Below are 14,142 nucleotides of genomic sequence, written 5' to 3' on the forward strand. Positions count from 1 at the left end.
GAAATAAAGCATGATATGCAAAGATTTAAAAATGAGTTAGGAATGTTGTAAGTAGAGTTCTGACTTTGGAGAAAGAAAAAATACAATTATAAAAAAGATATAGATTCATAGCCTCATATTCTACATTCTATTTTTTCTCTTCATCCTGAGTAATTGAGTTTTCACATGATTAAAATGCTATGTTTAAATACTTCCTATGTGTAATAGAATCCCTTAATAAATTATAGAAAATATACAGAAAGTCTTTTTTATGATTTTTATGTGATTTGAATCATTCCATATGATCCATAATATTTGGCATGTAAAAAAGAAACTTTCTAAAGTAGATGTGCAAATTGAATATTAGGTAGCCAGAAGAACACAGATAAGCTTAAAGATAATTAGACTCTGATTTTTTTTTTTTAATTTTTGGCAAGGAAATCAGAGTTAAGTGACTTTCCCAAGGTCACACAGCTAGTATTAAGTGTGTGAGGTTAGATTTGAAATCAAGTTTTCCTAACTCTAGGGCTGGTGCTCTGTCTACTTCACCATTTAGTTGTCCCCCACCTAAAGATAATTAGTACAGGTCTCAAAGAAATGTAATGAACTCAGATTCTTTTTTATGCAAATTCTTGTTATAATTTATATATGCAAGAACTTGGCTTTCTATGAACATGTTTATTTTCTTAACCAAGCATAAGATGTGACTTAAGGTACTGAAAATATAAGCTAACATTAGGAAATTTCTTAATAAATCCATCTGATAGTCCAATCAATACTTTTATTATGATTCGCTTTATTCATTTTTACTGATTTTGCTAAATATAATTAGACTTTAATTTTTTTGAATTTCAAAACAAATGACAGATTAATAAATGACATAGTTGGGACTAAGTCTAGATCTTCTGACTACAAGTTAAATGCCCCTCTTGTTTAATTTACTTGTTTTTAAAATTTTTTCATTTGCCTAGATATTTATCATTTTAGCACAAAAAAAAACATAAAATGTGAGAAAAGATGGAAAAATAATGGCAAAAGACTGACTTGTGATATGTTTGCATAACTGACTTTCTTTAGATACTATCATACTGGCACAATTCATTTAATCATTGAATTTTATTTTTTGGAAGAGGCTTTTTCAGTCATCACATCAAACGCACTTATTTTATAAACAAGGAAACATGAAGTTCAGGGAGGTTAAATTACATGGCCTGGGTCTCTTGGCTCATTCATACATTGACCTGGCTGCCTTATAATTATCCTTTCACAATAATAATTCAAGATTTAGCAGAGAAAAGTGGTTAGAAAGCTAAACTCCTTCAGTTATTCCTGGATTCAAGTCTTGCTTTTGACACATACTAGCTGTGTTGCCTTAGGGAAGTCCATTGATCTTAACCAGACAACCCTGAAACTGGAAACAAGGACTAATCTTCATTAAGAGTTTCCTCATGTGAAGTTACCTATGTAATGCCAGAGAAACTGAGGCAAGATAGAGAGTAGAGAGTTTTTAATATTTTATTTGAGAAGGAGAGATTGTATTGGGTTGGGCAAAAAAAGGATCCATGTTGCCCCCAGGGCTGAATAAGACTCATGTCTCAAAGTATCCAGCAGTGAGAGAAGGATCCCAGGGATTCTTATAAGGGTCCAGTGATCAACAGAACAAAGCAGGGTGAGGTTAGAGCTTTGGTGAGTGAGAACTTCCAGAAATGAACCATAGTTTGGTTTTGACAGGTTGGGAGTAAGGGTCATAAATCCTGATAACTTGAGAGACTAGGAGCCATCTTCTTGCCATTTTCATTTTATGGCTTTATGGAATGCTAGTAGTCAGGGATAGTTATTTTTATCCTAATTTATATCAGTTCTAATGGTCAGGAAAGGGGGTTGCCATTGAGGCAGAACAATTCAAGGAAACTAATAGAACAATTAGGGAAACTGCAATTAAAGGAAACTGTGGCATAACACCTATATTCATGAAATCACGGATTCTGTACCAAAAAAAAAATAGCCATTTGCATTTTTTATAACTCTTAAATTATGACATTATCTCACTTGATCTTCATTACTATTCCTATAAAATAGGATCCATATTTATAAGACAGGGAAATTTAAGCTCAGAAAATTTAAATGACTTTAGGAAAAGGTGACATGGTATTTAAGCCTAAAGCTTCTGACCAAGCTCAATGTTGCCTCTCACATATATTTAAGTACTAAATAATGCAACTTTATTCTGAAGGTATTTTTCTGAATAAAATGTGGGGATCTCCACCCAGTGCACTAAATTCTGCCACTAGTTTATTACTATGATTTTAACCAAGTTATTTAATGTTTGTGTAAAAAATGTATTTTATCTTTAAAATGATAGCTTTAGACTAAGATTTTTTCCAAATTAAAAAAGATTATGCTTCTTTGAACATGCACAGTGAACAGCATTGATTTTCTAGAATGTAGCAGTCACAATGCCTAAATCCTACTTACTCTACTAAATTTCTTATATTGTTATGAGGGCTGATCCTATATTTCAGTGACTACCTTTAATTTTTTCTTCATTAACTACACAGTAAGGAATAAGAAATGAAAAATGGGATGGGAAACACCCATTGTACGGTAGAAAATAAGGAAAGATAATTATTTCTGTTCTCAGCTTGTTCATTGTGGGGTCAATGCAGAAAATGTAGAAAAGACTGAAAATGAATCTGAATATGTGATATTGTATGTATCTCTTTGTCTCTATCTGCTTGTTAAAGGGCAGAAATGAAAGAACATGAAAAAAGGATGAGAAAACAACATGTGATAATAATCAGGCTATCATTTTGAAAGTTGAGTGAATTTTTCTTCTTCCAAACAAAATTTATTTAAAAACGATGACAATTTTTCTTCCAAAATAAAAAAACCCTGAGGATAATATATTTAGGATAATATTTCAAAATAAAAGTAGAAAAATGAAAGGCAGCATGGCATAATGGATAGTGAGCCTCTGACATATACAGGCAAGTCATTTAACATCTCTGTATTCTAAACAACTCTCCAACTCTTCAAATTGCATTGGCAGAAGGGATTTTCTCTTCTGGTACTATAGTATCTTGTACTATTTAAATCACAGATTTATTATTTGTCCCTAACTAAGCAAATATTTTTTTTAAATAAAGTGATAGTTATGTATTAATGCTAAGTATTAAGCATTCCTTTTAGGTTAAAGAGGAAATGAAAAAGCATCAACACAATGAAGTGGAAACATTGAAGGAAAAAGATGGTGATAAATTAACTGAAAGTAGAACAACTGGCAAAGTTAATGAGCTATTTTCTATGGAGAGCAATCAGCATGGTAAACATGAGGAAAATAAAATCCCTGGGGAAAAAATTCCAATAAAGAGCATTTCTTTTTCAAAGGAAAATTCAGTACCTGTGCATTATTTTCTAAAAGGGTAAGTTTGTCAAAATATTTAAATGGAGAATTATCAATTATTAATGTTAATGGTTAGTTGTTTGCTCTAAAAATCTGCATTCAGATTCACTATGAATTTTCTTGTTTTTTTATCTTGTTTTTTTTTTTTTTTTATCAAGAAAGTCCCATGGATATCTATTTCTCATTTGCTTTCAGTATTTTTTTCTTTTGGAACTGTTTCATTAGTGTCTATTGAACAAATGTAGGTAGCCTTTGATAAGATTCAAAAGAATAACATGCAATATAAGATATGGGTGACAAAGAGCAAAACAAGATATTTTCCAAATAAGTCCCAATGAGATAGGAAAATATGCTTATAACTACCCAGAAAATTAGATGGATTGTCTTAGTAGTTAGAAACTTTCCCATCAGTAGAAGTGTTCATGAATGAATCAATTTAAGTTCTTATCATGTGCCAAGAAGTGAGGGTTGAAAAAAAAAAAAAAAGTCAGGCAACCTAGATTCTCAAGAAACTCACAATTTGAATTACTGATATGCAAAAGATAAAAACAAAAAAACAAAAAAAAAAAAACAAAAACCTTCCCACCAACCCACCACCATGATTAGGGAGGAAGGGGTAGGAGGAGAGAAGGTTGGTAAAGGACAGAACTGAAGATCCACATGGAAGAGGATTCTGATTCTCTCCTACAAGGATGGGGCTGAGAAGTGAAAGATTTAATGTCCTTCCAGGATGGGGGAAGAAAAAAAGGAAACTAACAGAAAGTTAGAAAGAGAAGGGCTCATGTAACATTAGCCCAAGATCTACTAGTGTCATGAGTTTTGGACAAACTGAGAAAAAGCAAAAATCAGGTAACTGCTACCAAAAAATTCATAGGATCATAAGATGATAAAAAAAAAAAGACAGGAATATGGTAAAGATTTGGATTGTATTTACTAGAAGACCTATAAAGTTACAACTTATAAGAGTTGGAATCTGGATTGACATTTAGAAAGTCAAGAGAATGTAAAAAAAAAAAAAAACACCATTTACTTTTATTAACATGATAGATAATTTAACAATAGCATTAAATAAATCTATCATAATTTATTCCAAGAGCAAATAAGTTCATTGAACTTATTGAATATAAATTCAAGATGACAATAATATACAAACATAACATATTGGATAGTCTCTGAAAAGGGCACCTTTCCCTGCCTCAATGCCAATATTCATACATTTTGACCTTAATGGCATGCAGACAAAGTTGTCTACTTTTCCTTTGATTAATAGGAAGTAACCATATTAAATTTATATGTAAGATACAGTAAACTATGGACAGTTGAGAGAAGAATACTTTGTCTTTATATCAGTCTCATTTCCCAATATATATCTCCTCACCCTTCCAGAAAAATATCCCTAATCATCACATCAGTATTTACACTGTATCACACTGATAGTCTTTCATCCAGCATAAGTGGAAGAAGGTACTTTCTCATCTAGATCAAGCTTGAGCATTATAATTTCACAGCATTCAGTTTCAGTTATTTTATTGTCCTTAATACTTATGTTGCTGAATCTATAAAGTATATTTTTCATTTTTCATTAAAAAGAAATATTCTCATGCTTCTATATAGTTATTATTTCTAACCAAATACAATGATATTCCATTACATTAATAGACCACAATTTATTTAGCCATTCCCCAGTCAGTGAGCTGCTATTCTATCTACACTATAACTATCTATACAAAAACTATCTGTTTGTTACTAAAAAATTTTATGATGAATATGTTGGTTTTATCTAGGACTTTTCTTGTCATTGTGTAAAAATACCTCATTGTGGTATATGTTTTAGCAGTGGGAGAGAGCAATAATTCTAAAGCATCAAAGAAATTTTTGTTCTTTGGAATTTTGACAAAAAAAGCAGGGTAGATTGCAAGAGAACATGCTATTCAAATTCTGTGAAATCTATGAATAAAGTTAGGGACTGGAACAAATTGATATCAAGAATCATTACAAATGTGCTATATGTTTATTTGTTTTTTCCCAATAAAGTTTTTCTTTGATAACTTACCAGAGTAGGAAGGTAAAGGTATGTGAACAGGGCAACTGGTAGATTTGTGAGGTCCATTCAAGCTAAATTAAAGAACTATCTTCCCACATTTCTGATTGTTAATTGCTCACTAGTTTTGCATGCATGCATACCTACATATATACCCGCATATACACACAGAGGAATGTGCTAATTTCTAAGGTGGTCCATTCCTCTTTAAATAAGTCTTAATTGTTTGGAAGTTGAATGTTTTTTTGTTTTTCATGTAATAATCCTAAATGTGTTTCTCTGACTCTAGTTCCAACCCTTTGTAAGATCAATTCAATATAATAGCCCTTAATACATATATCTCTATCCTCCCAGTTTTTCATCTTTTCTCTAGAGTAAACATCTGTAATGCTTTCAGTTGCTTCTTATTTGACAAGATTTTTATTTCTCTCCATCCTTTTTTCTTTCCTCTCGACATATTCTGAGTGCTAAATTTTTTTCCTAAAATATATCTCCCAGAAATGAATTCAAATATGTTCTAACCAGGGCATAGTATAAGGAAACCATCACCTGCCTCGTTTTGGAATCTATGCCTCTTAGAACTCAGCACATTATCACATTAATTTTTTGGACTTTATCTTGGGATTGTTGGCTCATATTAAGCTTACCTTGATAAATCCTTGATATTTTGCCTACAAATTGTCTAATCACAACTACTTGGTTTTGTCATTTAGCCCAAAGTATAAGCAAGAAATAGGGAACATTATATAATAATAATAAAAAAAGGCAGAAAAACAAGCAGAACATTCCTAGACAGAACAAACTAGTCAGTGATAATGCATTCCTATTTACTCGTAGTGTCAGAACATAGCAGGATCGACATTATTGTCCATAGGAATATGGTTTTCATCATACAAACTTAAGCACTAGTAATAACCAATCTTGTATTCAGAAAATGTTTCCACTCTCCTACTATTCTAGCATAGATTGAGAACTGGAAGGCACTATAAGGATTATGTAATCCAGCCTCCTTATTTAGAAATGAGATTGGTGGTTTTCCTAAAGTCACACAAGTGAATCTCATTGGAAGGACCTTGCATTCTGAGTTGTGGGAGAACCTTTTTTGGATAAAGAAACTAAGCTGGATGGGAAGGAGTATCACAGCGAGATGGGGCTGATTTGATGCACTATAAAAGGCAGTGGGGGGTATTAAAGGTTTATGATCTGGGGAATGATATGATCCAAGTCTTATTTAAGGAAGCTTAGTCTGGAAGCAAAATGAAATATTTATTAAAAGAGAAAGAAAAATAAATTTCCCCCATGATTTTGCCATGCATAGGAAAAATGTAAAAAAGACTCAAAATGATAAATGGATTGTCAAGGATCCTGGTATGACTTCATCTCCTGAAAAAGTGAATTCCTCATCTGGTATTCTATACCATAGTCATGACAGCAGTTTAAGTGAAGCAGATCATTATGAATTAAGGTAAACCACTACTGTTTAAAAAATATTAGCAGTATATACTTTTGGTAGTTGTAGAAGACTGCTGTCCTGATATTCTTTGTTCTGACAGTTGAACATTCTTTTTAATATGTGGGGGCATGAGACATATGCACAGTAGCACTTTTCTCTTTAGGCAACTAGATTCCAAATGTCAGAAATGCTAGTTATTATGGTAAAGCTAGGGGGTCCAGACTCCCCATTTATATGTATGCCATACTACTTCCCACTGTTTGACACTTGAAATTCTCCCCAGCATAACAAACCAGTTGCAATGATACACCCCAATTTACTCATTGTGATGACACAACACAGCAGGAACAACATTAGTCCATAGGAATATGGTTTTCACCATACAAACCTAAGCACTAGTAATACTAACTTTGGAGTCAGAAGATTAAAGCTGATATTTCTACTCTTCTATTGTCTTAGCATATTTTGAGAGTTGGAAAGCACTGTCAGGGTTATGTAATCCAACCTTCATTTTTAGAGATGAGATTTTCCTAAGGTTTTTCTTTAGGTCACTCATACAAGTAAAAAGAGGCAGAGCCAGAGTTTGAACTCCAGATTCAGTCCACTTTCCACTGTAGCACAAGATCAACATTAGCAGTGGAACCTAGTACATATCACACATTTGTAAAATGAGAATGATAACACTTGGGTCATCAGCAGGATTATTGTAAGGAAAGTACTTTGTAAAGTGTATTTTATGTATATTATGTTTCTCTTTCATGCAACAGAGTATTCTGCTAATGACTGCCATTATTGTTAAAATTTTCATTAAACAGATCATATTTCTGGAACTACTTGGTAATAAAGGTAGAGACAAAGATAAGGCTATAGCTGAGTAATAGATATATTCTGTTTAACTTAAAATTATTTTAGTTGATTAAGCCCCTGGATAGTGCTAGAACCATTTTCATCAGCTATAATTTACCAGAATTTACTTCTAAATGTTTTTTCTTCTTCTAATTTATAGAATATTCTCTAATTAGGTCACTGATGTTAGAATATCTTGTAATTTTTTTTAATACCTAGAAAGAGCCATCACTGTTTAATAGAATTTCTTTCTGAATTTTGTTCTATTTAATCGCATTTAACTTGGTACTTCAGTATTACAGAGAATTGGTATATGATCTCATCAATATGAGTAATTTCTCTAGGGGGAATTACCATAGCTTCTCATCATGTCATAGTAATATGCACATCCTCTCATATTTTTAATATGTGCAAGATCTGTGTGCACAATATCTAATGTGCTGGTAAACGTATTTTAAAAAAGCAGTAATCACATACAATGTGAAGAGTGTTTTGCCAGGCCCTAAGAAAGACAGAAAGGTGAATAACATAGTATCTGACCTCTTAAGAGTTTATAACATAGTAAATTGAATATACGTACATAAGACTTGGATTTTAAAAATTGATATCAAGAATTATTACAAAAAAATTTAAAAATTAAAAAAAAATCATGGTTACCATGTATAATACTTTCTAACACTTAGAATGCAATCAAACATAATGGACATAATTTAATTTTTGTTGATGACTCAATTCGTACTAACAATAGTTATAGTATTCTGTCCAAATTCTTGTTATTTTAGAATCTTAATAACAGGGAGTTTGGGATATAAATAATTGAAAATCATTGGTATTCCATCATATGTTGATTTTTTGGCTCACATTTATTTGGAAAGTAATTCCTCAGCCTTTTTATTAATGGAAGAAATTCAAATGTTACTTAAAGAAATATGTTTTGTTTGTTTTAAAAACTTTTCAAGAGGCAAAGATAAACTTTTATTATAAATTAAGGCCATGAGATTACATGCTGCTATATTCTATGTCTTATGTAATTGACTAGAAACATTAAAAAGCATAAATTAATTTTCAAATAGTATTTTATTTTTTTCAAGTACATGCATAGATAGTTCTAAACATTCACCTTCACAAAATCTTGTGTTACAAATTTTTCTCCCTTTCTTCACCTCTTCCCCTCCCCAAGACAACAAGCAATTTGATACAGGTTAAGCTTTGCACTTCTTCTAAACATATTTCCATATTCATCATACTATGCAAAGGAAAAAAATCCATATCAAAAGAGAAAAAAAAATTAAGGGGAAAAAAAGCAAGTAAAAAATAACAAAAACAGTGAAAATACTATGTTTTGATTCACATTCACAACTTTCTATCACAAATCTATTGGAATTGTCTTGGTTCACCTCATTTTTGAAAAGAGCCAAGTCTATTTCAATTGATCATTACATAATCTTGTTGTTATTGTGTACAGTGTTCTCTTTGTTCTGCTCACTTCACTTAGCATCAGTTCATATAAGACTTTTCCAAACTTTTCTGAAATCAGCCTGCTCATTTCTTTTAAAACAATAATATTCTATTAAATTCATATGTCATAACTTATTGAATCCTTCCCCAACTGAGGGGTATCTTCTCAATTTCCATTTCCTTGCTACTACAAAAAGGGTTGCTTCATCTGGGTCCTTTTCCCTTTTTTATGATCTGTTTGGGATACAGACCCAGTAGAGGAATAAAGTATATAATTTTCAAATAAAACACTTAATATAAGTACAAACTTGATGTATATTTTGTCTATATTTACACTAAAAAGAATTATTTCTCTTTAGGCCTGCAAAGAAAACATTGGATGGAAAGAATAAGGTACTATAAAAAATGCTAGAAAGATAAATTGTTTAGAAAATAATGGCCGTTTCAGTGAACAAGTAGGATCTCTTTTCTGCAGTATATAAAGTATGAATATTTAATCTGAAAATGGATACAAGATATAATCTTGTAGTGAAATGTGCCCTGTTGTAAATGCTAGAAAACTAATTATGTTGCTGGATTTTCTTTCATTTCCTTCCCCCTCCCCCCCTCCCATTTTATTATATAAAAAAAAATTGAGACCATTTACTATTTATAAGAGATATTGTGACTATTTGTGATCCTTTCTTAAGATTATTAAATAATTCAGCTTTTAGATAGATAAATGGCCTGATAAATAGAGTCTGGAAGACTGACTGTGAATCCATCTTTGGGCTATTAGCTATTTGTATTGTATGATCCTGGATAAATTACCTAATTGTTCTTATATAGTCTGTTTCCTCATTTGTAAAATAATTATTAGTACTTATCTCACAAAATTGTTTATTGTGGGATGCCATGAGATTATATATATATATATATATATATAATATATATATATATATATATATATATATATATATATATATATATATATGTAAACTTCTGTGAAAATCTCGGTGTTACATAAATGTTAGCCATTGTTATTTTTTAAAATTTTTTATTACTTTACAATACTTTTACGTATTTTATAGGATAACGTATTGATATCTTCAGATTATCTTGATGATCTTACTCAGTCATCTGACATAGCTACAGAAGATTATGATTTGCCTCCTTCAAACTATAAGAATGTTATATTATTGATTGAACAACTTAGTGTTGATTGTAAAGGTAAGAATATTTTAAATTTTGTAACAGAATACCAGTACTAAACAGAAACCAAAGATGTGTGTTTATCCAAAAAGGTAACATTGATGTCTTATTCTATTGACATAGCAGAACAGAGATGATTGGATTCTTAGGATCTAATCTTGCCAAGCTGAAAAGATTATGTTGGCTTCAGAGTAATGAATTTTTCAGAAAAAGTTCTTAAAGATGACCCATTATTTGTTTCAATTCAAAAAGAATTATTAAATAACTACTGTGTGACAAATACATAAATTTTGGAATTAGATACAGTCCTTGTCCTCATTAGGTGTGCTGTCTACTAGGTGGATAGAGCCTACATAGACAACTCTAATATTGAAAAATACACACATACTTGAAGACTATATGATATGATATAATGATATGATATGATATCACTATGTGAGGTATAAAGTGGGAAAGAACATTAGCTATCAAGAATGATGAAAAAAAGGAGATGGAGCCAAGATGGCAGAGAGGACACACATGTCTATCTAAGCTCTTCCTTACCCTCAGACACCTTCTTATATGGAACAGCCTCAGAATTTGTGCTTGACTATGAAGCCCACAAATAGTGGAAATACAACACATTACCACAGAAGATATTCTCAAAATTCACCAGAAAAGGTCTGTATTTGCTCATGGGCAGGGATGGTTAAACCAGACTCAGCATCAGGCTAGTTGGCAGCGAGAGCATGGAAGACAGCTCATGCTGAGCAGACCAGAGTGGGGCAGAGTGTGGTCTCTGCAGTAAGAAAATTTTCAGGGAGAACTTTACCACAGTGTCAGCTACTTTGCTCTGGCAGCAAACCAATGTAGATCAACAGAGAAGCTATAAACGCAGGGGATAAAGACTGTGATCCCAAAACACTAGAGTCTCTTGGGATCTGGCAATACTCACTCAGCACTGGGAGGGACTCAGTACGATCTCAGCTTAAAGATGCTGATCCCAGCATAGCCATTGCTGTCCCACTGCTGCTTCACTGCTGCTTTCTGTTGTCTGTAGAGGAAGCTTGGTAACATCATACTGCCCCAAAAGCAGGCTACACTGTTTTTTTGTTTATTTGTTTGTTTTTTTGGTCAAAATGAATAAAAAGGTAAAGCATGTTCTAACTATAGATAGCTTCTAGACTGATAGAGAGCAGATTTCAAACCCTGAGGAGACTAAAAATAGATTGTCTCTAGCTGAAACCCCAAAGGGGAATATGATCTAGTCCTCACCACACAAGGCTCTCATAAAATAAATTAAAAATGCTCTTACAAGAGAGCTAGAAGAAAAATGGGGAAAGGAAAGGGAAGCTTTGCAAGACGGTCTGGATAAGTAATTCTACTCATTAAAAGATATAGTGTATAAAGAAACCAACTCCCTGAAAACTAGTGGAAAAAGAAAATAGCTCTCTAAAAAATAAAATTGGTGAAATGGAAAAAAAAAATTCCAATTGGACAATTACAAAAATAAAAAAAAGTAAATGAATATAATTCATTAAAAATCAGAATTGAATAAATGTGAATGAATGACTGGAGGGAAACACCAAGAATCAGTCAAGAAAAACCCAAAAAATGAAAAAAATAGAAAAAATGTTAAATACCTACTTGGCAAAACAACAGACATGGAAAATAAATCTAGGAGAAATAATCTGAGGATTATTGGACTTCTTGAAAATCATGATAAAAAAAGAGCCTAGACACTATTTTTCAGGAAATCATCAAAGAGAACTGTCCATATGTTCTAGAAACAGAGGGTAAAATGGAAATTGAAAGAATTCATCGATCACTTACTGAAAGAGATCTCAAAATCAAAACTCCAAGAAATATTGTGGCTAAATTCCAGAACTATCAGACCAAGGAAAAAATACTACAAGCACCTAGAAAAAAACAATTCAAATATAAAGGAACCACAATAAGGATTACTCAGGATCTAAAAGCGTCCACATTAAAGGATCGAAGGGCCTGGAATTTGATAATCTAAAAGGCTAAGGAATTTAGTATGCAGCCAAGAATAACTTAACCCAGACAAAATGAGCATTTTTTTTCCCAGAGAAGAAGATGGACATTCAATGAAATAGGTGAATTTCATCTATTTCTGATGAAAAAAAAAAACAGAATTAAACAAAAAGTTTGGCCTCCAAATATAGGATTCAAGCAAAACATAAAAAGGTAAAAAGAAATCTTGAGAACTATATTTCTGTTATGAATATACATAAAGAATACATGTATAATTTGGTTTTACTGTTATAATATAAAAAAGAGTTAGAGGTGGAAAGGAAATTGTACCAGAAAAAGGGAAAAGTGGAGGTACTACATCTCACAAAGAGGCAAGGAAAACCTACTATATCTGAGGGAAAGAAGGGAGGAGGATGAACATAGTGTTTATCTTACTGTCATCAGAATTGGCTCAAAGAGAAAAATATTAGACATATTCAATTTACAGAGAAACTTCTCCCACTTCATTGAAAAGTGGGATGAGAAAAGTGAAAAAGGAAAGAGAAAGCTAAATACAAGGGAATACAGAAATTGTAAGGAAAAAGTTTAAGGGGAGGGATTCTAAGGTGGGAGGAAGGATCCTAAAGAGAGAGGGCTGCATGAGGCAAGTGGTGCTCACAAGTTTAATACTGGGGAGGGGGTTAAGGGAGATAGAAAAGAGAAAAGCATAATCTGGGTTTAACAAGATGGCAGGAAATACACATTTAGTAATTCTAACCATAAATGTGAATGGAGTAAACTTCCCCATAAAGCAGAGGCGGATAGCAACCTGGATTAAAAGTCAGAATCCTACAATATGTTGTTTGCAGGAAACACACTTGAAGAAAGGCGCTACATACAGAGTCAAGATAAAACGCTGGAGCAGAATCTACTCTTACTTCAGGTGAAGTCAACATATTAGGGGTAGCCATCCTGATCTCAGATCAAGCAAAAGCAAAAATTGATCTAATTAAAAGAGATAAGGAAGGGAATTATATCTTGCTAAAGGGTAACATAGATAAAGAAGCAATATCAACATTAAACATATATGCACCAAGTGGTGTAGCATCTAAATTCTTAAAGGAGAAGTTAAAAGAGCTGCAAGAAGAAATAGACAGCAAAGCTATAATAGTGGGAGATCTTAACCTTGCACTCTCAGAACTAGATAAATCAAACCACAAAACAAATAAGAAGTTAAAGAGGTAAATAGAATATTAGAAAAGTTAGGTATGATAGAAGTTTGAAGAAAACTAAATGGAGACAGAAGGGTGTACGCTTTCTTTTTAGCACTTCATGGATCCTATTAAAAATTGACCATATATTAGGACATAAAGACCTCAAATTCAAATGTAGAAAGGCAGAAATAGTAAATGCATCCTGGAGATACTTACACGAACTGATGCTGAGTGAAATGAGCAGGACTAGGAGATCATTATATACTTCAACAACAATATTATATGATGATCAATTCTGATGGAACTGGCCATCTTCAGCAATGAGATGAACGAAATCAGTATGGAACAGTAATGAACTGAACCAGCTACACCCAGCAAAAGAACTCTGGGAGATGACTAAGAACCATTGCATTGAATTCCCAATCCCTATATTTTTGCCCACCTGCATTTTTTGATTTCCTTCACAGGCTAATTGTACAACATTTCAGAGTCCAATTCTTTTTATACAGCAAAATAACAAAATACTTAATTTTGTATTTAATTTATACTTAAATATATTTAGCATGTATTGGTCATCCTGCCATCTAGGAGAGAGGGTGGG

General features: G+C 32.3%; 1 protein-coding gene across 1 annotated transcript in view; it reads left to right on the forward strand.

The window, feature by feature from the left end:
- LOC127538623 (ankyrin repeat domain-containing protein 26-like) overlaps positions 1-14,142 on the forward strand; it is a 91,715-nt gene that overhangs the window by 34,232 nt on the left and 43,341 nt on the right. Inside the window, exons 10-13 of the mRNA XM_051962410.1 lie at positions 3,169-3,401; positions 6,742-6,888; positions 9,540-9,573; positions 10,251-10,389. Of these exons, the coding sequence (XP_051818370.1) occupies positions 3,169-3,401; positions 6,742-6,888; positions 9,540-9,573; positions 10,251-10,389 (553 nt within the window). The remainder of the gene's footprint in view (positions 1-3,168; positions 3,402-6,741; positions 6,889-9,539; positions 9,574-10,250; positions 10,390-14,142) is intronic.

Source organism: Antechinus flavipes, chromosome 5 (genome assembly GCF_016432865.1).
Source record: "Antechinus flavipes isolate AdamAnt ecotype Samford, QLD, Australia chromosome 5, AdamAnt_v2, whole genome shotgun sequence".
In the NCBI taxonomy this organism is placed as follows: Eukaryota; Metazoa; Chordata; class Mammalia; order Dasyuromorphia; family Dasyuridae; genus Antechinus; species Antechinus flavipes.